This window comes from Bombus vosnesenskii, unplaced genomic scaffold (assembly GCF_011952255.1).
Source record: "Bombus vosnesenskii isolate JDL3184/JDL3185 unplaced genomic scaffold, Bvos_JDL3184-5_v1.1 scf7180000014105, whole genome shotgun sequence".
NCBI lineage: Eukaryota > Metazoa > Arthropoda > Insecta > Hymenoptera > Apidae > Bombus > Bombus vosnesenskii.
In genome coordinates, this window is record NW_022883371.1 from 413,969 (window position 1) to 439,067 (window position 25,099).

The 25,099-nt window shown below is 30.1% G+C and overlaps 2 protein-coding genes and 1 long non-coding RNA gene across 11 annotated transcripts; 2 read left to right on the top strand and 1 right to left on the bottom strand.

The window, feature by feature from the left end:
* Window positions 1–740: 740 nt before the first annotated feature.
* LOC117239526 (RNA-binding protein 4.1-like) lies at window positions 741–14,014 on the top strand. Of its 7 annotated transcripts, none has more exons than XR_004494474.1 (9): window positions 743–942; window positions 2,390–2,413; window positions 2,895–3,237; window positions 3,570–3,884; window positions 4,629–4,848; window positions 5,351–5,605; window positions 6,036–6,092; window positions 12,047–12,250; window positions 13,390–14,014. XR_004494474.1 is itself a non-coding variant. In XM_033505161.1 (8 exons), the coding sequence occupies exons 2-8, from the start codon at window positions 2,393–2,395 to the stop codon at window positions 9,117–9,119; spliced, it is 1,209 nt and encodes a 402-aa protein (XP_033361052.1). In that variant the 5' UTR covers window positions 741–942; window positions 2,390–2,392; the 3' UTR covers window positions 9,120–9,861. The 7 variants fall into 7 exon arrangements, 5 of the variants coding, with proteins under 5 accessions (XP_033361052.1, XP_033361053.1, XP_033361054.1 ...); XR_004494475.1 differs by having other exon boundaries at window positions 751–942; window positions 5,471–5,605; XM_033505161.1 differs by lacking the exons at window positions 12,047–12,250; window positions 13,390–14,014 and adding an exon at window positions 9,080–9,861 and having other exon boundaries at window positions 741–942; window positions 3,612–3,884.
* Window positions 14,015–18,003: 3,989 nt separating this feature from the next.
* Window positions 18,004–19,926, top strand: LOC117239609. Its single transcript, XR_004494494.1, has 2 exons — window positions 18,004–19,163; window positions 19,323–19,926. It is a non-coding gene; the product is annotated as an uncharacterized LOC117239609 (long non-coding RNA).
* Window positions 19,927–20,475: 549 nt separating this feature from the next.
* On the bottom strand, window positions 20,476–25,022 carry LOC117239608 (phosphoacetylglucosamine mutase). Of its 3 annotated transcripts, XM_033505321.1 has the most exons (9): window positions 24,848–25,021; window positions 24,511–24,714; window positions 24,129–24,199; window positions 23,436–24,013; window positions 23,077–23,358; window positions 22,806–22,963; window positions 22,097–22,405; window positions 21,069–21,206; window positions 20,476–20,858 (listed from the first exon to the last, which is right to left on the bottom strand). In XM_033505321.1, coding segments are annotated over exons 2-9 (1,632 nt in total). In that variant the 5' UTR covers window positions 24,606–24,714; window positions 24,848–25,021; the 3' UTR covers window positions 20,476–20,857. The 3 variants fall into 3 exon arrangements, with proteins under 3 accessions (XP_033361212.1, XP_033361213.1, XP_033361214.1); XM_033505322.1 differs by lacking the exon at window positions 20,476–20,858 and having other exon boundaries at window positions 20,925–21,206; window positions 24,888–25,020; XM_033505323.1 differs by lacking the exons at window positions 20,476–20,858; window positions 21,069–21,206 and adding an exon at window positions 21,732–21,813 and having other exon boundaries at window positions 24,848–25,022.
* Window positions 25,023–25,099: the final 77 nt, after the last annotated feature.

Sequence of the window (25,099 nt, forward strand, 5' to 3'; positions counted from 1 at the left end):
GTAAGATAGGAAGGTTCTCATTCTGTGCATGCGTGACATACTATTAATGTCCCAGACAGAGACAGAGACACTGTACTCATCTCTGTCTGTCTTGCAAAAACGCGGACTTTATTGACTTCCCATGTTGATTTTTCATGATTAGACACGATTTAATTTTCGGACAGTTTTCCTTAGTAAGTATCGAGATCTGTTTACATGATCATGGGTCCTTATAACAAATATTCCGACCACAGCCATATAAATAGATCTCGACTCGCTAGAGAAAACCGTCCGAAAATTAAGCCATGAAAAGTCAACATAGAAAACAATAAAGATCTCGTTCTTGCGAGACAGACAGAAATGAGTAGAATGTGAATATCTCTGTCTGAGATATTCATAGCATATTACGCATGCGCAGGACAAGAACTTTCTTGTCTTCCATGTTAATTTTTCACGTCTCAATTTTCGGACGGTTATCCCTAAGCTTTGATATAAGTGTGTCGAAGCATGTTTATATGATCGTGATTTCGGCTATTGAAAACAGTAATTTTTATCTGTATGATAAAAGCATATCCATGAGTTAGAGTTATATTATATAATTCCTAAGTTATGTTATTGTCATTAATTAGGTTATAAAAATTGTCCAGTTATAATGTATATCTTCCCCATATAATAATTTGTTTCTTAAATCGCTTAAGTTTTTTAAATAACTAAATGTTAAGAATTTATATTTTTCACAAAAGAATATTTATTCATGAAAATATGTCTTACAAATAATCTAGTGACTTTGTCGTTAAATGAACTAAGGGTGGCAAGTACGTAGTACAGAACTCGTTGCTTGCCGTCAAAAGTGTTCAAGGTGGAAATCGTTGACGCCATTTCGTATCTCGTTTCGCTGAAAGCGTCACGAAAGTTTTATCCCTTTTACTTTAATTTAATTTCGCCAAAACGTCGCAGCCACATGTAAGTAGTAATGTGATATTGTAATAAGCTTTTTGACAATTAGAAATATTTTTGAGGAATTTGAAACTTAAGTGGGGTGAAGAGATTTACATATCGTCAGTTACTAGGGCACGCCAAGGGCCGGTTGTTTTTAGATATCTTTTTTTCTCGGTTACAAGGTCGTATTTCAATTCTACATTTTAAAAATTCGGTCTATATAATATACTTGTTTTGTACTATTTCATTATAATAATTACGGTCGATGGGACGAATGAAATTGTTTTCCTTTCTATTGATAATATCTGATAATTTTCATGGCCTTGAACAGTATATAAGCGTCTTCTACGTTACCGGAAAAAATATCACAACTTTTCAAATTTCATTCAATTTTTTTTTTCAGCTATTTAAAGTTTACAAAATTTTTATAAAACAACTCCCTTTATTTTTATTTGTTAAAAAATAGATAAAATTGTTTTATTTGCATTTTAAGACACCTGTTCTTACACAGTTATAAAATGTGTAGTAATGACCATGTAAGTTTGATACATTTTTTTTAATATTCTCGAAATGTAGTTTCTCCATTTTAGGAAATTTCAAGGAAATGTTAATGCTTACATGTAACCATTTCTTCCTAAGGTACTAATTTTTAAAGTATATACATATAAGAACTTAGATGTTTATTATTTGCTTCTTTCATGACATTAATTTTTTTATGTTATTCTGTGTATGGTTTGATTATTAAATCCAAACAAAATGCACATATACAATTTAGCAAAATTATATATTTAAAAAGGTAATAATTTTGAAATCAAGTATAGTGATTTATATTTATTTATTATTTAATTTATAAATAAAATATAATGTTGTATATTTATTACATTGTACTTAATGTACAATGTTGAATAATGAACCAATTAAAAATATTTATATGTATATAGGAATTATATATATCACATTAAAAAACATTAAACACAGATTAAGTACATCATACTGTTATTTAAAATAATTCGATTTTAGTAACTTATTTTCTCTTTTAGATATTATTGCAAAATACAAATAATATTGAAATCAAAATATAATTATTAAATGTTGCTGTATATATTAAAAAATTCTATTATAAACTTTTTATAACTATATTTTGCTTAAGCATATCACATAGAATGTAAATTTTTATTTGAAATATAACTTATTATGATATAATTATTACTATAAAAAATTGGCCATCTTATGAAGATAACATGAATTTTAAATATACTTGATTTAAAATTCTAGTGTACAATGCGCATAAAAATGCATATAACTATAATAAATGATTGCAAAATACTATTATTTCACAAATCATATTTAAAATCATTATTGTAATTAATAGACTAAACTATTATAATAAAATTTAAAAATGTAATCATTTAAAAATGAAATAATAATACACATAAGACTGTAATTAATCATACTATTTTTTTATTTTCAGAAAATGGTTTCATCTAATCAACCGGTAAGAACAATGCTAATAGTAAATAGTTTTCCATTTTGTATTATTTGATGACCTCAATGTTTATTTTTCATGTACATTACTTTTTTCAAATAAATGATTAATATATAAGTTGAATGGCATAATTTGTTTATAGGTACATAAGGTATTGTGTTTTTGTAATTTTTTTATATATTCAAATCTTTTATAACTTAATCATTTACAAATTTTAGTTAGATTAAATATCAGTTTAGTGATTATTATATATAAGCTCAATGATATCATTATTATTATTATATGATTTTTGTAATAATAGCAAAAATTTTGAGCAAGATAAAATCTCAAACAGACACCATACTTTCTGCAAACAGGGGTATGGTCAATTTTAGAGGTACAAAATGAATGTAACATTTTCTTTATTAATTGGTATTTATAAATGCATGTATTATAATTATATAAAGAGATCATGAATAAGTGTTATTAACTGTATGTTTCAATTTTACAGAGAAAGACAAAAATATTTGTGGGTCGGTTACCAGAAAATTGTCGCAACGATGAGTTGCGACAATTATTTTTACGTTTTGGTGAGGTAACGGAATGCGATGTCATGAATCGATATGGGTTTGTCCACATGGCACGTGAGGAAGACGCAGCTGCCGCAATCAAAGCTCTTCACAATTCAAACTTCAAAGGGGCAACAATCAATGTGGAACAGTCTACAGGCAAATCACGTGGTGGAGGAGGAGGACGCAGGGATGGAGACAGAAGAGGTGGACCAGTGAGAGGTGGTAGGGGGGGACGAGACGGTGGTAGAGACGCTCGTCCTGGACCATACAATGATAGAAGAGGTTGGTAAATTTATTTTTATGATATTCTATTTTGACATAACTATTTTCTCATTGCCTATTGCACTTCTGTGTAATATTTAATAATCAGTATAACAAACTTTTATCATTTAAAAATATACATAATTCATACTTTTTTAAAATTTATGAGAAAAATTAGAATGTGTTATTCTACATCAAAGTTAATAAACTTTTTAAAATTATAAATATACAATCAAACATAAATTTATGAAATGTAACATAAAGCATTTTGCAATGAGAAAATAATCAATTAAAGTAAATATATTTTTCATACAGACTAAAATACAAATTGGATATCTCGGCATGCTTTACAGTTCTTCCGATCCAACTCGTTGGTTACGATGGATCTGCTGCAGGTGGCGTCGCGACGGGGTACACCGATTACAATCGTGGCGCTGGAGACTTTAGTGGACGTGGAGCTGATTTTGGGACTGGATATACTGATCGTGGAGCATATGGTCAAAATGTGGGGAGCGCGGCAATGGGTTACACTTCTACGGCACCTGGAATGGGAGGAGGATACGGACCAGCAACCGGAGCTGTTGGAGGATATGGACCAACTGGAACAGCTGATTACGGTCGAACTGACTACAGTCGTGCTGCAGATTTTGGAGCTAGAACAGATTACGGTAATAGCGGTGGTATGTGTTTTATTTAGCCAGGATAATGTAATATTCATAATTAACCCTTTATATTATTCTTCTTAAATTAAACATTATTTTCATTTACAATATTATATTTCATTTTAGTATTTATCTTTGAAATTTGAAATACATATTTTTGATATTCAGATTTTACTTTTACATATTAAAATTGCTTTTATTATAAATCAATCGTAGAATTGTTATTTACAAAGAAAAATAAAATAGCTTCTTTTTTATCTGACATACATATATTTTGTATCATTAATTACTATTATTTTCATTTTTTTTTAATAAGACCATATAATATATCTATTTTCAAAGGTGTTCTGAAATATAAATGTATAAATTTGTCTTTTTTTTAATAGCACCTAAATTAAACATACTTTTGTTGCAACATATTTTTTCGTAAATTCATAATTTTTTTCATTTCCTTGTTTTTAAACAATTAAATGTATGAGATAAAATAACATATGTATATATATGTCATTCCATAAATAATGTTTTTGCCATTTTATTTATGAAAAGGGTTATCATGAATGTTACACTGTTAGATTTTTGCTCTGGATACCAAAGTTGAATGCATGAAATAAGATTACATATATTCATTTGAAATGTTACTATCAATCCAGAGCTATTTGTGGATACTAAATATCTAACAAATAGGATAGATTTAGCCAGGCTGCAATAAAAATAACTATTATTCTGATATAGAGTGTATACATTTTGCAGTAGTTGGAGGTGGGATGACTGGGGACTTTAATCGTGGTGCCCCAGGTCCAATGGATTATGGACGTACAGATAATTTTGGTGCAAATCGTACTGTTGATTATACAGCTAGAAATGATTATGATCGAGCTGCAACTGGGCCTATGAGAAACGGTGGTGGTGCAGTTGCCACTACCGGGTATGGGACGGGTTACACAGATGTAGGATATGATGAAAGTCACTGGTAATATATTTCATTCATTTTACACTAGATTTAATTTTATTATTTAATATGAATTAGTATATTAATACATTGGTAATTTTTATTAATATAATTCAATAACTATATAATAGTAACATTTAAAGTAGTAAATTAGATATTAAAGATTTGGATTAACAATTATTAATAAAATTGATACACATTTTTTATAAGTTTTTATACACAATATATATTGGTTCTAAATATGTAAGGACAAGAAATTTAACCTTAGAGAAGTTCAGATTAATATTAACAATTTAAAATAAGTATGCACTGTAAAAGAATAAGTCTCTTGCAGCATTTTGAAGTATTTTAGCATAACAATTATGTGAATTGAAACTTTATTTTTATTCTAACCTGTAATGCTTATACTAATTTAAAATTTGCAAGTGCATTACAAGATCAATTAATTATGCTTGAGCAACATTTTGGTGCATTATAAGGATAGAGTGAAAATAAGTTAACATATTCCAATTGTGTATGACAGGGGTTATCCGGGCGGGCCTGGGGATATGATGGGTGGGCCCGGGGGGGTAAGTCAGGGAGCTTCGATGGCCTACGACAGGAGGGATGGTCCCCCTGTTAATGATATACCTCCATTTAACAGGCCAATGAGTACTGGACCCAGCTACAGCACTGGGGCACCTAGTTATAGTACTGGTCCTGGACCACAAGCAGACATGTTTAGTAGAAGACCTGGCAGTGCTGTCCCTAGTGGTGGATATCCACCTGTTGGTGGAGGGTAAGTAGGAAAGTTACATTCATTTTACTACTTAAAATATCAATATATAAATAGTAATTAATGATTATTATCCATTACTTTCATTTATTTTATATTTGTTGCAAATAGTTCTTTTTAAATCTTTGTTATGTGTTTGTAAATCATTATCATGTATGAAAATAAAATTATCTTTGACAAATCATCAACTTGAAATAATCGCGGTTCACTTAAGGTACATAAATATTCTTCTTTTTTCGAAATTCCACTTATTTTCAATAAATCTTCTGTTGTTTCATTTCTACTGTAATCTAGATTAGTTCATTCAATTTTATATTTATTATTTCTCATATATCATTTTTTGGCAAGGTATTTACATATTTTAAAATGTCTTTTTCATACTGAAATATTTAGAAATATTCACATAACATAATAATTTTAATTTTTGTTTTAGCTATACCGAAGGGTACGACAGACCAGATGCATATGGTCCTCCACGCGGTGGCGGACGGTAAGTCTTATTGTTGTTATTATTATTATTTAATATGTTACACTACTTACACCAATGCGTTTTCTAAAGTGATACTGATCACACGGCGTTAAAGAGCGATATTAACTTATGCGAGTGATCGTTCATTGTTCAAGCGACCACGCTCTTTTTGCGCAATGTCATTTCGATTGATTGAACACTGATCTCAGTGTGCTTACGTTTTTATGCGGATCGAAATAGGTTAAACATTTTCTGTAAAAGTATAAGGTGTGACACTTAGCGTGAGAATATAAATATTTCTTGATCATAGAAAGCGTATATTTGTGCATATAACGGCACAAGATTGATTTCTATTGTCGATGAAATACGTTATACGAAATAAGTCATTCTGCGACTTTTCTAGTGTCGAGTGTAAAAGAGAACAGAGGTAGTTGAACATTTTATTTAAGTAATATATTTATTAACTATCATCTGGAAATTTAATGATTTTTTAATATAATAGTATAATGATAGCGAATATATTCTATTTTTAAATACACGCGCACACATTTTCTAAGATAATATTATTATAAAATTACTTATGTGAAGTAGATAGCTCTGTTATTTTGCTCATATACGTATAAGAAATTTTAAACTTGAGGTTCAATTTAAAACAGTTATTAAGTATTAATTATTCAAACATTCATATATACAAAGTTATAAGTTAAACAAAAATTAAATTAAGATAAAATATAAGGCATATATTTGATATCTTATAAGTTTGATTCATGAAGGATTTATGAATTTCTAAAAGAAAATTTGTTAGTGCGGTGCACATGTTAATTCTTGCATATGTTTGTACTAATCAAAACATTGTTACTTCGAAAACATTCAATCCATTTCAATCAATTGATCTGAATCATATATAGTTTGAATATCGAAATAGTATAATTATTCGGGCAAGATTGAAAGAAAATTCGATGTCTTTTATTGATTTAAACAATTGGTTTATTTGCATTCAAGCTATAGGAATGAAAATAATAACTCGAATCAAGTGCCTAGAAAATAATTATTCTCTCGTTACATATTCATCATGAAATAATGATTGTCAATATTGATTTGAATTTTCAAATAACTCGAAATCAATCAAGTATCTAACAAAAATATCTAATCAAATATAAGGATTTCAGTTTCTATTATTGAAAGGATTATTAGGTGACGAAATATTGTTAAGAACAATGTAATGTATCAGTTAAGAGATTACAAAAGGACTCATTTTACAATTATTCATCCAGTTAATATTACAGACTGTTTTATGTTTCCATGTCAATAGCTATGAAGCTATTCTTAAAAGGAATGAGTTAAAATACAGAGAAATATTTAATTACGTTCGAAAGAAAAACGGTATTAAGTTCGTATTTTATACTTGTCAAGAGAAAATCATTTTAACTTAATACTACCTCTCTTCTTTTATGTACTCTGCGGTAAAAGTTACGCGAAATCAGCGTGTACGTGATTCGAGATATTTGCGATTAATCGAACAACAGTTCGGTAGAATGCTGGCAAATGAACCGTAATAATAATACGTTACGACACACTGCGCCGTTAAACATGTATTCTGAATTCTGAAGATGCATGCCATCGGTCTTACCGTGCCTCGAAACCTTATCGGTTTTCATTTTTTTGAAAGAATACCGTACTACGAAAAATGCGTATCACGTTTCGAGACATACGTGTACACTGAGAAGAAAACAGCCCAGCCCGGGTTGGTTGTTGCACGAAAATTGCGTTGCGTTCTTTTGCTATTGCGTCTTTTGCCAAGATTATTGCAAATGATCGACATTTTCAATGATCATTCAGAAAATTTATTTTGGAATGCTCGAGCACATACTTCGGAAATATTCGTGAACGTTTGAACTGTCGTCGATACGCTTTTGCGACAATAGCGAGAAACGCCTGGCTGTGACGATAAAGCAGCTTTAAACATGTGACAACTTATCAGACCTGAGTCTGATCGGTATTTCGCTTATGTATATGCACTCTTACGGTACCACACACATTAACGCTTATCTTGTATTTATATTTCAATTTTCAAACGATAGCTTCTATATACGTATATAATCTTCATCGCATCACTATAAGATCACTATAAAGAATACAAACGTTACTCAATTCAGTTTCTTTTCTAGGCACTATACTTCTACAAACTTCAAATTGTTCAGAAATTAAGTTATACTTAGCATACATTAACATAATTTGAATTAGAACAATAAATTCTTAACAAAATGACAAATATTTTAACATTTCTTTGCAGATATGTTTGGCAAATAATTAATATACAATATTAATGTACAAAGTATTTAATTGTTTCAAGTATCTTTGAATTTGGGAAAATACATTGATAATATCAAGACCATTATTCTATTTCAATCTATTTTCATTGTGTGATAAAACACTGTATACATTTTTTTCTTTTTTTTTAGCCTTTTCTTTTTTAATAACTATGGGTTGCATATGTTAATCAAATGTCTTCAGTTTTGAATCATAGCTTGTTACTGTTTTATTTGTAGAATTTACATGCAATTACCTGGAAACATAAATATCAAGATATATTTTATCCTTGTTTATATTGGCTGATGAATGAAGTAACAAATACAGAATACCTGATTACATATATTTGTCACATAGAAAGAACAAGATATTAGCTATCGTATAAAGAACAAAAGTACGAAATTAATAGAAACGATTGATAAATATTTTATCCAGGTCTGAAAGTTGTATGTTATCCGGCAAATGTGTGTTACATGCGTTGCGAGGAGATTCGATCGATAAAATCTACACGTAATGTGATATTTGGTATTGAAAGGCGGCAGTGTGAAGGCAGCACTGGCCTTTCTGTAAGAAAGAGAAGGAATTTTTGGTAAAATGTATTCGCGCATATCAGTGTTACATCTTATACTTTCCAGCTTGTTGCGCCGCAAGGCGATGAAGAAATTAATACTGCGATTTTTCATTTTTTGACCTTTTAGCTTCCCAGGTCCGGCAGACGCGATGCCACCGAGGTACTAAAAGCGTACTAAAGCAAATACTAAGCGCATGCGAAAAGGCTCCCTTAAAAAAATGCCTCTTTAGTGGTGGTCATTCGCTTACGGAATCGAATACCTAGGAACTGCCCTGCGTCTGACATACAGAGTCCATACCATTACATACGATAATATGTATAATGATATAGACACGATATAATGATATAGATACGATCTAACGTTTAACACACTAACTTAAGGTACGGTAAGAATAAGAAATGCATCAATGAGCAACATAATGAATGACTAAGGAAATAAGCAACCATGATCACCTGAAGAGAAAGAAAGAAGATTGAATTTCTGATTGAAGTAAACATGATATGGAATCAAGGAATTTTATATATCGTTCATTTTTTCCAGCAGATAGTGGATATATTCCTTTTGTGCGATTTGTGTTTCATAGTTTTTTTCTGATATTTTCCATGTTTTTCTCTCGTAGTATATACAATCCAATTTTCTGAAATGGATTAAAGCATCTTTTATCTATCTTAAGTCACATAATGATTACATATTAGTAGGATAGATAATTTCGTTATAAGTTTGTAATATTTAGCATCAACAAAATGGTGACTTAGGCTATTAAACAGAAAATGCTGTATAATCTTTTTTTACACGTAAGAACTTGGATAATGTTTTAAATGTTCATTAATAAAGCAAAGAAACGTGTTTGCAGAAGTTATCAATGTACCTCACAGAATGAAAAATAAAATTCAAACGTATGTCTTTAAGCCTCTTAGCTTAAATATTTTCAAGTACATACTCCTCGTAACAATTTCTTTATATACACCTTGTTATTCACATAGTCTATTTGAATCTTATGCAAAGTAATTGAAGATTTTATTTTTTACCTTCGACTATTCACTATACTTTTATTTATACTTTTCAAGTAAACTTCTCTTCACTAAAGCTTTTTCTGCTCTTCGTTGAAACATGCGACGCTGACAAGTGGATGTTAAAAGGAAGTCATCGAAGAAATTTATACGCAAGATCAAGTGAAACGTGATTTACTTGTTTCTCGTCCTTCGGCGAAGCAACTAGGTATTAGCGCGCGTTCATATGTGGTACACATAATCATTATTAGAATGACGTTTTGCATTGCAAAATCGTCCTTTCTTTCTTTTTATCTTCCTTTCTTTCTTTCTTTAAAGCGTCCAAAGTATAGTTCAGTGTAATTAAATATTATCAAATAAGTATATCACAGATTTTTAGCGTGCAAACCTAAATACCGATATATTTTAAATTGAGATCAGGTGTTTATAGTATTCTTATTGTTGTATTAAATATATGTAAAAAAATTTCTGTACAACGTAGAATTGCTGAAATTTAATTAGACTTTTATTATATATATTGATTTCTGTATATTTCCAAAATTACAATTAATATATATGTATTATAACGCGTTTGATATTTTATTAATAACAAAATTTAGAAACATCTGTTTATGGAAACATAATAATCACAAAATGATTTTGTAGGATTTTTATTAAATTTGATCGCTTCTTGGTATAGTTTAAATAAATAAAGTAACATGAAAAATCTGAATGAAAAAATATTCTGATTCATTGAAGATATTATAAACTTCCTGATCTCGATTCTTAATCTAATGCTTTTAGAAATAATAAAAGCATTTCAAGTTACATTTTACTTGAACATAATATTTTAAAAAATATGAAAATGTAAACGAAATGTACGTTACATGTATTTATTAAATTTTTAAAAATACAAAAATGCAGAACGTCATTTAGCATTTGATGGAATCTACATGACTTGTACTTAGACAGCGTAATCTTGAATTATGCGACGAATCGCGCGTAAACACAGCGCACTCTAATCCTGGTGGCATATCAACGTCAGATTATTGAAGAGACGATATCAAGTCGCTTACCTATGCGTGTGGCCTGTAGATGCGACTCTGGTGAATAATGCAAGCTTCGATATGCGGATAACGTGCTACAAATTGCGTTTGCGCTCAAAGCTGGCGGTGCTTTGAATTTAAACAGAAGGTATGTTCAACGCGTGCGCCATTTACTCTTTGCTCGTTAAAGCAAAAAAAATAGTTATAATGAAAAAAACTGAAAACAGAATGCGCTTATTGCGCGCATTATCTATTGTCGGTTATTGCGACGCTGAAAATTTATGATAAAAAGCTACGAACAAAAATGTTCCTGCAATCGTCGATTATGATAATACCGTTGCGAAGATGCTGCGATGGCGAATGCTTTTAGTATTTAATTCTAATTCCATCTCTTAGGAAATCATCGAGAAAGATTATCTTTTTTATTTATACGAGTCATATGTTCGTAGGTGGCACGAGTCAAATTTATTTTATTCCGAACGTAACCCGTGTACACTATACGTATTCTCGATAGATATCGATAAATTCTCTATCTATTTCTAATGCTTCTTACTCTTTTGCGTGATTTACTTGGGTTATTTTTCAAGACGTTCTTAGATAAATTATAAGCGAATATCTAAAATATGCACATAGGGAATGATCGTTATGTTACCCTTGAATAAAGTATTCTTTGTTAATTTATATATTTCTAACATAACATTTCATTTATTTTGATTATACTCTATTTAAATTGACTCGATAATTTGTCACTGGTGCAAATTCTTAGTTAATTATTAATTTTATGAATAAAGATAAGTAAGATTTTCAAAAGTAAATTAACATGCTGACACAGTATTAGATCTCAACAAATACTTTACGAGACTATTTGATATCTACAACGGATGTAATGGGATGGAATTAGAACTAAATTAATACGAATACAGTTTTTACATAAACAAATCATATATCAAAGAATACAAAATTTTACCTAATTTAAGATTTTATAACAAAATGTATGCTCATATTTACGCAGGCTTGGAAGATGTATTATGCATCAAATAATATAATCTTTTTGATAGATTACAAGCGGGATGACGAGACCTTGGACAATGCGATGAACTCAGATTGGAGGTATGAGTCCTAATAATATGAAGAAGCCCTTCCTCTACTCAGATCGATGGATCTTTTCTCTCAAGAGAGATACTTGCAGCAATGTTAAAGCAACGAAGACACAACAAAGGAAGAAAGAAAGAATTTCTGTTTTGACGACATATGCTGAACATGTAAGATGTAATGACTAAACGTATTACTTTTAAAATCTATTATTTTTATACTAAATTACTATATCATTTTAATCGACCAAATAACTTCATTTCATTAATATTTGATATATAAATATGAACAATCAACTTCTATATACCCAAACATTAATTTTTTATGTACAGACAGTTCTGTATCTACATGATTTTCATTCAACACGATTGGAAAAAATCCAATTCACTTTCACAATTGATTGGCATGCTACAAACAGTGTCTTTTTAAAAATGTCAGTTGAAAATTCATTCTTTGTATTAGAAACGTTTTTCGAACTTTTTTCTTGCATTTTTCCTCTGATTTTGTTTTATGTTTTTCTTGGAATTTAATTACCAGTGGTTGGCTGTTCTTTTTTTCCTTTTATTCTCTATTTTATGGAAAGATCCCAAGTTCGCTTAAATGCATTCGATTACGAGAAATTCTCCACAATTCACGTTTGTCAGTCACGTTCATTTCGTGTTTAAAGTTACTGTTTAGTCGAGCAAAAATGAAGTCCCTAACGTGTATAAAGAAACAGATAAATAGTAAAAAGGTGATGCACCAGTTCCTCATATTCTATGGTCCTAAATAGTATTTTCGATTATTGTCTAAATTCTAACTGATTTTTCAAAAAGTAGTATAGTAGTTATTTAAAATAAGTGACATAATCTTGTTCGTTGTGACTTGATTGATTGATCCTTTTTAGGTTACCACCATCTTTTTGTAAAGTTTATGAACAAATGATTTGATTGGGGGCATGTATCTAAACCCTATACTAAAAATTTTGGGGCAAACAGTGTATCAGAATATTCATTTACGCTAAAAATATACATAGAAATTGTAAATTCTTCTGAGGACATTGTTAGGACCGGATACATAAAAATGATGTTTCTAAGGTGTCGTGTGTCGCGAAAGTACGATACCTTCTGACTTATGAAAGACTTGTACCTAAGAATGAAATAAAGATCTCTAAATCTAGGATTTAATAGTATAATTGAGAATGTGTTGTATATTACATGATAAGTGAGGTGTGCTACTTTGAGATAGAACAGTGATAAAATTTTATTGTTGAATTTCTGACAGTGTATCAGTGGATATACTTACGTACATTCTCCTTTCTTTCCACCAGTTCCATTTGCAATCTAGGAGGATTGGATTCTTGGATTTGTAGTGGATACCTTTGGAAATTTCCAATAATGGAATAATCAGCAAACTAGTATATGATCTTCCAGATGAGCTCGCAGGTAGTATAGTATCCATTGTCGCTGTTATCAATTATTTTATCGAGGTTCTTCAAAGTATGAGTATGACACACCTCAAACGCTTTTCTTTCTTATCTCTCATTTACTTAAAAGGGAACATACTTTGTGACTTTCAAAAAACAAATATTTTTATTGGCTTATTTAGACGTACATAGAAATTAATAGAATATGGCAGATATTTTATTTTATTATTGAAAACAAATTGAAATTGTCAATAATTTTTCACGAAATTTGATACGTACATATAGCTGATGGATTATTTTTGGCATGTCAAGTCACATATTTTATTAAAAGTTTCAAATTTTTATTATCTAGTAAAGGAAACAATTTTTACGTAAAATGTCACGGTTTCGTGAAAAATAGTATAATTTTGTCAATCTGCAAAAATTTTAAAATCGGCCCCACTAATACAATAGCGAATGCGATAGAATCTAATAAAACTCTTTCTTTTTTTCAAATTGTACGATTGTGAAGATGAATTATACTAACAGCGTGGCAGTGCAACTTTATTCGCACTGCAATATATGCCAAAATTAATGCATCATTCACATTCGCTAATATATAAATTCGGTATTTTTTAAATAATATGTACGGTATCCTCTCTGTAATAAAAAAAAATAATCAAATCACTTCGTCTATTTTTCTTGAATAAATTCCTGACAGAGTCCTTCCTTTTACGAACTCAAATATATACATATGTATATGACGTGATATACATATAATTCCCTAATTGGGCGCGATTGTAAGTCTTGTGTTATATTAGAATTGCCGATCAAAAATGAAAAATATGGTAAATGTTAACCTTGACATATGTTGTTAAGAACATTCTTCCGAGTAATCTCCAGAAAGTTTTAGTCGTTGCTCATTATTCTTCAAAAAGTTAGTAATAATAATATATTACTACTACTACGTACATTCTATTCTGCCTATGTGTAAATACATGTGACTGCAGGCATGGACGTAACCGACGCAATAGTCGCGTTTATATTTTAGTTTTTATTTGAAAGAAATTTTCACGCGTTGCTTGCTTACTCCACTTGCTCATAAAAATCTAATCCAACCACATATGTGCCAATTTCACATGCGAGCAAAGGGGGTCCGATTTTTGGCCAAAAAGCTTCCCTTTTTTTTAATTTTTTGCTAGTTTCCTTGGTATTGCGTTGGATTAGATTTTTACGAACGAGTAACGCGTGCGTTGTTTCTTTACCATACATAAATACCAATGTATTGTATTACTGGGTGGATGCCCTTTTGTCTACATTTATCCATATATAAGCTCAGCAGAATTAAGATGTGAATAGTAAAAATCTAGTTGAATAAAAGATAGGTTTATAGAAATAGGATTGAATATCACAAAGTCATGACTAATACATAAAATAAAAATATGACAAAGAGAATCATCTTCAGGTATAGATTTTTTTATTATATCATATAATGCCAATAATGTGCACCTTCAAATTTAAAGAGTTGTAGGACCAATTCGTAACTTATATAAAAATTTCTTATGTACATTCTCAACTATAAATAAACATTAAATTTTCTTTTCTGTAACTATACAGAGATTCCTGGTAAACATAAATTGGTCTAAGAGAGCAGTTATAGAAACTCCAATTTTTAGAAAAACAACGCCGTTAAAAAAATTTCTGCAAATATGTAGATGTTTGCATTTTGCAGGTAATAATTCGGCTAACAATACAGACGAATTATGTAAAATAAAACTTGTGATAAATTTTTTGAATCAAAATTCTTTTGATTCCTTGATTGAACAAAAAAATACTTATTAACACTTATAGTGCACTTTGTTTTCTCCCATATTTAAGAGCGTATAGAACTAACAAAAATTATTATATCGTAATTTTTTTCTGAAGATGCCTGAAATCTCAAAATTTAGAATATGTACATATGCCCTTTGTTTTTAATCATTCTGATATACTCAGGTCTGTCCTAATGCCACCTGCCGAAAATCGACACGAACTTTCCGAGCGACCCAATACTAATTGCGTAGCAGTATGTAATTCTGTTTTACAACAACATTACAATCGATATATCTACCTTGCATACAAATTTCATCGTTCAATCATTATATTTGAAGTATTTACTCATAAAATTATTAACATTTGACTAGTCCTCCTTTTAATGTACTCTACCGAGCGTTCATAAAGCATAATTAAACACAGATGTAAAGATTAAAGAGCTACATAACGGTGTACCACAAGCAGGTAAAAAGTTCCTTTATATCTCTCATCCATCATTATGGTAGCTCGTAAAGGTATTTGGATTTTCCATAGAAAGCATTTACGTATATGTTATATAAAACATTTAGAAGTTTCGAGTGTCATTAGAATGCTTATGAAATTTCGTGCCTCGTATGACACATATTAATACGTTTATTAAAAGTGCGAAAAATTTATCTAAAATTTCATGAAAGTGTTCAACTGCTTTTGTCTATTTTCGTTAATGTAGAAGATTATTCGTTTGCCTGTGCCATCAGTCGCGATGTAATAATCTGCTGTCGTATTGTTCAAAGAAAACAGTGTACAAGAATGTAAGAGATGAAGAAAATTTAACCCTTGAACTGTAGAGGTAAATATTTCATGTCCAAGTTATTTTGACCGAGTTGAATTTTTCGCAAGGGAGCAGGTAAAAAAACTTTCAAACCTCCTGCTTAAAAAAATTATTTAATAAAAGTTTATAATAACCTTAATCCAAAACATTTGAAAATATCATACGAATTTTTGAGGATTTTTCTAACAAGTGTTACCTAATGAAAAATGCATCGGACACGAAAGTCGGAGTTATTTGTAGTTAGAGTACCGTAAAAACGTTTACAGTCTAAGGGTGAATTTTTGACATTTTGAATTTTCCCGAGAACGGAAGTCGTTTATTAGAATCATTCGCATTCCGGATGTTGGATCACCGCAGAATAGATTTGGTGATCTGAAACCCGAGGTCGGGTAAAACTAACAAAAGCCTAAAAACTTCTAAACGTTTCCTTATCTTTCCTTGCCATTTATACGACAAGTCTTGCAATATTAAATTTAAGATATTTTTTTAGCTATTCAACTATTCGACTGTCCTAAAGAGCACGTTCGTATATTTATATCAACAGATGTTATTATAAAAAGTTCAAAGTTAGAGTATATATGTAACTCCGGTTAAAGATTATAAATAACGGCAATAATATTTTGTTCGGAGTTCGTTTACCTTTAGACCTTGAAAACTAAAACAATGTTGGTATTCCAAGGCACAATAATGAGTCTCTCCCGATTCGAATTTTACGTTGACTCATGTGCCACAACATCACCCCCTTACCAGTGATAACGTTTTTTTTGTGTTGTTTAATTTACAAAGGTTATTACGTACATACGGTCGTAAGACCTCGTTCGTTACGTCGCGAAGTATTTCTACGTCGTAATCAGGAAAACGTATTTTTTTTAATCATAACGCATATGTGCTGGAGTTGACAATGTCTTCGATGCGAGATAGAGCGCCGGTTGCATTGTTATGTAGGCCTTTTGTGTACCTAATATTGGTCGTGAACTGTCCGATATAGTCGAGATGTCGAAATTGTCGCAGCGAATACTTGTCTAGATATTGATTAAATGCGTACGTGTGGGCTTTATGGTCGGTATATATCGCGAAATTTCTCCCTTCCTCAGCGTGTCTAAAGCGTTTAACCGCGGTGTACATCACAAATCGTTCGCGGTCGTACGCGCTGTATTTTTGCTGCACGGGGATCAAGGATTTTGTAACGAATTTCAGCGGCTGCCATTTGTCGTTCACGCGCTGTTGCAGACGCTGTTGTAATCGGACGCGTCTACCGCGAGGCCAACGGGGACGCCTGGTACCGGATGCGTCAACATCGTGGCGTCAGCGAGGGCACGTTTCGACTCGCGGAAGGCGTTTTCAGTTTGCTCCGAACACTCGATGGGCGCGTTGCCCTTTTTTACAGTTTTTAGTAAGTCGTTGAGTTGTTGAAGTATCTTCGCGGTCCCCGGTATGAAGCCGTCGGAGAATTAATTATACCGAAGTACCTACGTAGTTGTTTGACCACAGCCAGTCCTAGATAGCACGTTCGTACGATTTATATCGACAGGTGTTATTATAAAAAGTTCAAAGTTAGAGTTCATATGTAACTCCGGTTAAAGATTACAAATAACGGTAATAATGTTTTGTCCGGAGTTCGTTTGCCTTTAGATCTTTCAAACTGCCAACGCCCATGCCGCGCTGAGTGCACTCGTTCCCGTCAGATCACGAAAGTTAAGCAGCGCCTGGGAACTCCGTGTGGCGATGGCGAAGCGCGCTGGGTCCGCCGCACCCCCCGGTTGGGGTTCGGGCTTGGACGCTGGCGGCTCAGCGCCTCGGGGCCGCCAAGCAGTCCGGTAGGGGAACCGGCGGTTCCGGCGACGAGGCGCGGTGTGACATGACCACACACCGCTCCATCAGCGGTGGTATTGAGCGCGGGGTCGCTCGCACCGGTTCCCGGACCTCTCTCGATCACAGCCGGGACGGTCATCATGGAGATTTTAGTCGATTGGAGTCCGACACTACCACGCCGCTTACCCCAGAAGCGGCCTGGCGTCCGTACAGATTTCCTCCACATAAATATAAAAAAAAAGATCTTTCAAACCAAAACAACGTTGATATTCCAAGGCACAATAATATAAGTCACTCTCGTTTCAAATTTTCCGTTTACTCATGTGCTGCTACAAAACTAATAATCAGTCGAATCAAGTACCTGTATACTCTTCTTTAGAGAATAATTAAAAACTGCATTGAATGGCATCTAAAAAATGTATTGTATCATTTAGAAAAACAAAGACAAAATCATCGGCAGATGTCCCTCTCGAAATAGGACAAGTTCTATCTGAAAAACTTTTTTCGAATAATGTATAGTTTGTATTTTACTATATTATTTATCGTAATTCCATGTTATTTTTACACCATATTATTTTATATTTAGATATTCGGTATAAATTCGGTAAAATTTAAAATGTGAAATATAAAGCTATTAAGATCTGGATTTTGATTAATGAAAAAATCTTTCTCGATTGTTATTGAGTAATTGATTGTTTGTGAGATTTAAAATTTAAACAGATTCATGAAGCTTTTCTAACGACGATTCACATAATTTATTGCTTGCTGATTGATATATTAATTTTTATCATTTGAGTAGATATGAAGCCACTGTCATGAAACGCTATTTGTTCGGAAAGGTTTCTGAGTAAATTAATTTATTACTTGTGTTAATCGGATCTAACGGAGACGTCTAATCAAACTTATTGTTGCAGGTAGAAAATGAAGTAAGGTAATGGAAGGTCATTAGAAACGCGATGTATGCGTCTCAAACTCGTGATAAGTTAAGCGTCATTGTTCAAAGAAATAAAGATGCGAAAAATAGATTATAGAAAGAAACATATTGAGTTTACAGAAAAAAATTTCGATTGTGCTTTAATAAAAATTATAAAATTCTGGTATAAGGACGTAGGTACAGCTGTGGAGTGGGGGTTATGACCGAATGCGGTGACGTCTGCGAACAGGTCTGAAATTGAAATTGCGTCTTAAAACTGTTGGGACCTACATTATCTCAGCAGTAGTTTTTTAAATTAACGTAGAACGATGATTTTTTGTTAAATATAAGGTAGCTTGACGAAATATTAACAAATATCATAATCAATTTTATAAAAAATTATATTCAAGCCCAAAATTTTCAATTTTTTGATTTCATATTTTGTATATTATAGTGATCTGAGTCTGTTTCTGAATTGTAGCAAATTGCTCTTCTTTTTCTATTTTGTAGCAGTATTTTGAGGTTCAAGATTCTAAAAAATTATAAGGATTCGGATCGACATGTTAAAACTTCTAATAATGGTATATTTATTTTAACGGAAAGCAACAATTGACATCTGACACTGGCGTATCAAAAACAAAGACTACATATTCTGAATGTATATTGTTAACACTGTTATAAAACATTGCGAGGATAAAAAAAGTGTGAAGCAAGACAGATGAATATAATATGACATCCGCGAAAGCCACTATAGTGGAGCATCGTACCTAAGAGGTTAAAGGACAAAGGATAAATATTTCTTTGTGATTTAAAATTATGACAACTGATTTTTTACATAGATATGTAAATATATATGTTTATTTATATTAAAAATATAATTTCTGGATATATTACAATATATTAGGTACAACATTTATTGTATTACAAAGTTATAAAATCAAGGTGTACAATATTACTAAACTCTGTTCTTTATATATGATATGTGTGTATATACATATACAGGCTGTACCACCTAATAATCACCACGATTTTTCAGGCACTTACTATAGTCTGACGAAGAAATGGTTTAAATAAAAGTTAATCGGCTTTCAATCGGCTAGAAATTGCAATACAAGAAATTTCCAAAAAATTGTTTTTTCAATAGAAAGTCATAATCAGTTTCTTTTTTTAAGTGACATTATGTATTTTTACTTCTAACCGTTATAAATGATGTTAAAATGAATTCAACAACTTATTATATTATGACTTTAAAATAAAAATTACGTTATTTTAATCAAATTATATATTTAAAAATGGTGAGCTTCAATAAGAAAAATGTTAATCAGTATATTACAAAAAAAGCATAAACAGCTTACAGAAATAAACATAGCTCATGTAGTATTATGGTATCTTTGTGCATTCAATTATAATAAATGCTCGAATTATAGCTCATAATTTTAAGAGCACAGTTCCGAACAATGCAGTAAATTTATATTGATTGTTATTACAATCTTGTCATTACGAATATCTTGTGTGTGGACATGTTGCACGGATTCGTTGCTTTAGGTATATAAGGTTTTGAATACAGCGTAAACTGTAGACCACCGACTATAAACAAAAAGAATCTAATAAGGACAAATCAGGTAACCAAAGTGATCAAGGTATAAATTCATAAATGCCCAACTAAAGTTTTACAAACGTTTAATAACATACTAGACAAAATATTTTTATTTTTGTACGCTGTTTATGGTCTTTTTGTAATGTGTGTATGATATTTCTTGTTGAAGCTCACAAATTATCAAATTACACATTTGAAAACGTGTGATTTTATCGAAATAAAATAATTTTTATTTTTAAGATCATAACGTAGTAAATCATTGAACTCATTTTAACACCATTTATAACGGTATGAAGCCAAAAATACAAATGTCATAAAAAAGCCAAGGTGACCTTGACTTTCTATCGAAAAATCAACTTCTTGGAAATCTTTTACATTGCAATTTGTAGTCGATTGGAAGCTAATTAATTTTCATTCAAAACATTTCTTCATCAGACTGTCGTAAGTGCCTGAAAAATCGTAGTGTCTGTTACATAATATATATATAATATGTATATAATATTGTATATATATATAATTTATTATTCATATAAAATATAATACCCTCAACTAACATACAATTTATATAAATTATAATTCTTAAGACTTGTACACTAATATAAATGAAATTGATATATATGTATATGTATAGCAAATAATGAAAAACTATAACTATTTACTAGGAAAGTTGAGGTTTAGGTCCAATTCCACCTGCACGATCGTAGACTAACAATGCCACATCTGTAATTAATTTATTAAGGTCGCATAAATTTTCACATTCTGCATATACTCGTACTATGTCTTCAGTTCCTGACGGTCTAAAAATAAAAATTTTTCTAATTAATACTGTGAATATTATTGAATTATTGGATAAGTCTTAAACCTTTCCAAGGTCACGTTTTTGCTCAGAGATAACAGAAATCCTATATGAATTTGCCATAGTAATGGCACTGCCCAGTAGATGGCAGGAGATTATTGAACAGAATGGTGCATATTTAGTTTAATTATATTTATTGCAAGGTGTTAGAATGAAGCTTATATTAAGACTTAATCCTATTATATAAGATTTGTATACTTTACAACATAACTTACTATGTAAGATTATACCATACAAGACTTATTTGACAACCCAATATTTGAATATTTTATGCATTAGCACAACTTTATTTAGTTATGTACATAAAATGCATATATTTGTATTCTTATGATATCTAAGAATTAAAAGTCTTAACATATAATTTCTTCAAAATAAATTAAATTGGCTTTGTATATACTTATATAAGATGCTCCACACAATGGAGCAAGTTATTTCTTTCAGCAAATAAAATAGTAAAAGGTAAAAAGATTTTTATTAGATAAAATTCTATAGTTTTGTATGATGCGTAATATTTATGTACATTTTTATTATCCCCAATTTATTATGTACTAAAAATAAAACAATAAATAAATAGAATAGTCATGTTAGCTAAAGAATATTTCATGAAATTAATATTTGTAACTATATTAACTTTAACAAAAATAATTTATATTATAAACCAACAAGTATGTTATTATTTAAATGTTTTAAATTACCAATTTTAAAGGGTCAATATTGATATATTATAAGTTTATTCATAATATATATTTATAGAAAGATGTTTTAAAATAACAGTTTAATAAGACATTTTACCAACTTTTATATATAGCTATAATAAAAATTACATGTTACCTTACAAAAGATCGTCCTTTTTTATATTGTGATACTACTTTATCAATTTCATTTTGTAATCCTTCTGGTGTTACACATTGTCTTCCTGCATTAGTTGTTGTAATAACATTTTTATCATTAATTTTTATTTTTAGTTGTTGATTTGGTAAATCTTTGTACATTTTTTCCCATTCTATAATATCCCAGCCTTTCGCATGCAAAATTGTTTCTACTAGCAACATATCACTAAAAGCATCTCCAACTGTTTGATTAATTACATTTATTATATTCAGTAATTTCGAGGCAGCTCTTTTCTCACTTGTAGATTGTCTGTAATATATATACATATGTATATCCGTGTGTACACATGTGTATTCTTAATGAAAAAAATAAAGATTTTGATAATCTTAATCTTTTAACAACAGAAAAACTAATAGGCAGATAAAGGCGTTTTGAAAATGAAAATTATTATAAACTTTTAATGCCTTTTTAAGAAATAGAGTTTTAAAAACTTTCAACAGATAATTGTTCAATATCCATTCCATAAAAAGTGAAGCCATAAAAATTCCAATAGACAGTAGTTCAATATCTCAATCTATTCAAAAGATATTCACTTACGATAGTTTATATTTATTCATGTTATATAATAATTACACTATTTACGTGTTATTGCAATAATAGAAAAAAAGTAGGGTATATCAAACATTATTATAGATTAAATAAAACTTACTCTGGATTTATGATAGCTTTCTTAATTGTTTCAATAGTAGTTTCTTTAAAAAGTACAGTTCCATGACCATTTGCTTCAAAATATATTCCTATATCAAATTCTAGTGCTTTATTATGTAGATGTTTAATACCAGTTGATACACAAGCAACTGGAATTTGCTAAAATGATAATTATAGAAATAATACATATAAATATAAATCCAATATATAATTTATGTATCTTTCTAAAATATTTCAGAACATTAAAAGCAAATAAAAATAAGTATACATACTAGCACATTTGAAATATAATCAGTAGAACTACCATTAGCATATGCTGTTTGTACTAAACCAAGTTGAAGTGATAAATTACTTTCTTGTAAAAGTTCTTTAAGATATTCAGCAATAAGTGTTGCTATTCGGTCACCATCCAAAAGATGAAATTTATTATCTTCATCCATGTAGAAGTAAATAATTCTATCTGCATCACCATCTATGGATGCACATCTAACATTTGATTTGAGAGGAAAATTTATAGGTGGTACTTGTTGTACTTTCACATAATCAGCTCCACACTACAATGAATTGTTCAAAACAGATATTACAATATCGAACTTCAATTAAATCAAAATATTATAATTAGGAAATATACCATGTGGTTTAATTTCCCATCTCCATCATTATATACATTAATTGCAATTGCTGTTCCTATGTAATTTTGAAATTCTCTTATGGCATTAGCTCCAACACCGTTAGCAGCATCTAATAACAATTCTGCAACATACTGTCCATTGTTAACCATATTTTGTCTTATATATTTAAATGCTTCTGATAACTTTACATAATAACCATATAAAGTGGGATCGCCATAACTACCATTTGTGTTTGTACATACAACAAGGTAATGTAACTGAGGGGTTGTAACTATACCAAAATCTTGTACAAATCCGCGTAAGGCTTCAATTCCTGCAAGAGCAGCATTTAATAATGTAGGACTACTTTCTCTAGTGTCTCTACCAGTTATTACAACTGCATTTGTAGACATGTTAACATTTTGTTCTTTTATAATATGCTCTATTGTAGAAACTAAATTTGAATCTTCTACATTAACTAAGTTGGTAGCTATATGTTCCCAAGCTGCTTCTAACATTTCACCAGCTGGATCTATAAGTTTCACACCATTATCAGACCCAATATTATGACTTGCCGTAATCATTAAACCAATTGCAGCTATGGAAAAATCAGATATTTTTAATTCAATTTTACAAGGAAAGTACATGGATAATATGAAACAAAGAATTTAATTACAAAAATATAGTTTCATAAATTTTATGCATGAACTTACCATTTTTAACTTTAGATCTCAATACTGCTAGCAATCCCATTCTATATAGAACATGTTCAAGAACATTTGCCCTAATAATAAATTAAAGAACTATGTAAAAACTATATTTATAGCTTTAAAAACATATATGCATATATAACTTCAAAACAATTGCAGCTAGAAAAAGCTTTCTAATACAAATATAGATAATATCATAAGAAAAGAAATTAATGTTAAAATATCTTTTCAAGCAATTATTTCTGGATACAATTATATAAAATTAATATTTAATTAAAATGAATATACATATACATAATATACATATATTTACATATAACTAGGGTATTAAATAAAAAATTAATACGTTAGTTCATTAACTTGATAAGATAAAATAATCACATACTTCGCTCTAAAGCCGGCTGTTCCATATTGAATATCATCGCTGCATTTTTTCACATATTTGATATTAAAAATATTTTTTAATTGAGAAGATTCCATTGCTTATTTATTTATGTTTATTAAAATATATACGATTTATTACGCGTGCAATAATACCTGTTGTTACCATATGGATTAAATGTCACAAAGTGAAAGTGAGGTTGTATTTCTACAATAACAGATAATTTAAAAAATGATTAATTTTAAGAATACAGAATTTGTACCAAGTTTAGTATATATTACAAACTATTATAAAATCAAAATTTATTTAATGTTTATATTTAAACAATACATCACTTAACCTTAATTACTGATGTTTTCTTAGTATTTCAATAAACTAACAACAGTGTAGAGAAAGATTCTCCTGGAAATAGATATCATTACTTCTGATTTATAGAATTCTTAACTTTCGTTATGATACACAATGTACTTTTATCATATGTCATTAAAACTACAATATTCTTATCAGATTGATAGATTTATAATTCTGGATTTATCAAATTAAATAGATTAGATGTTTTAAGAAATGGTGTTGTATAAAGTAATGTATTAAA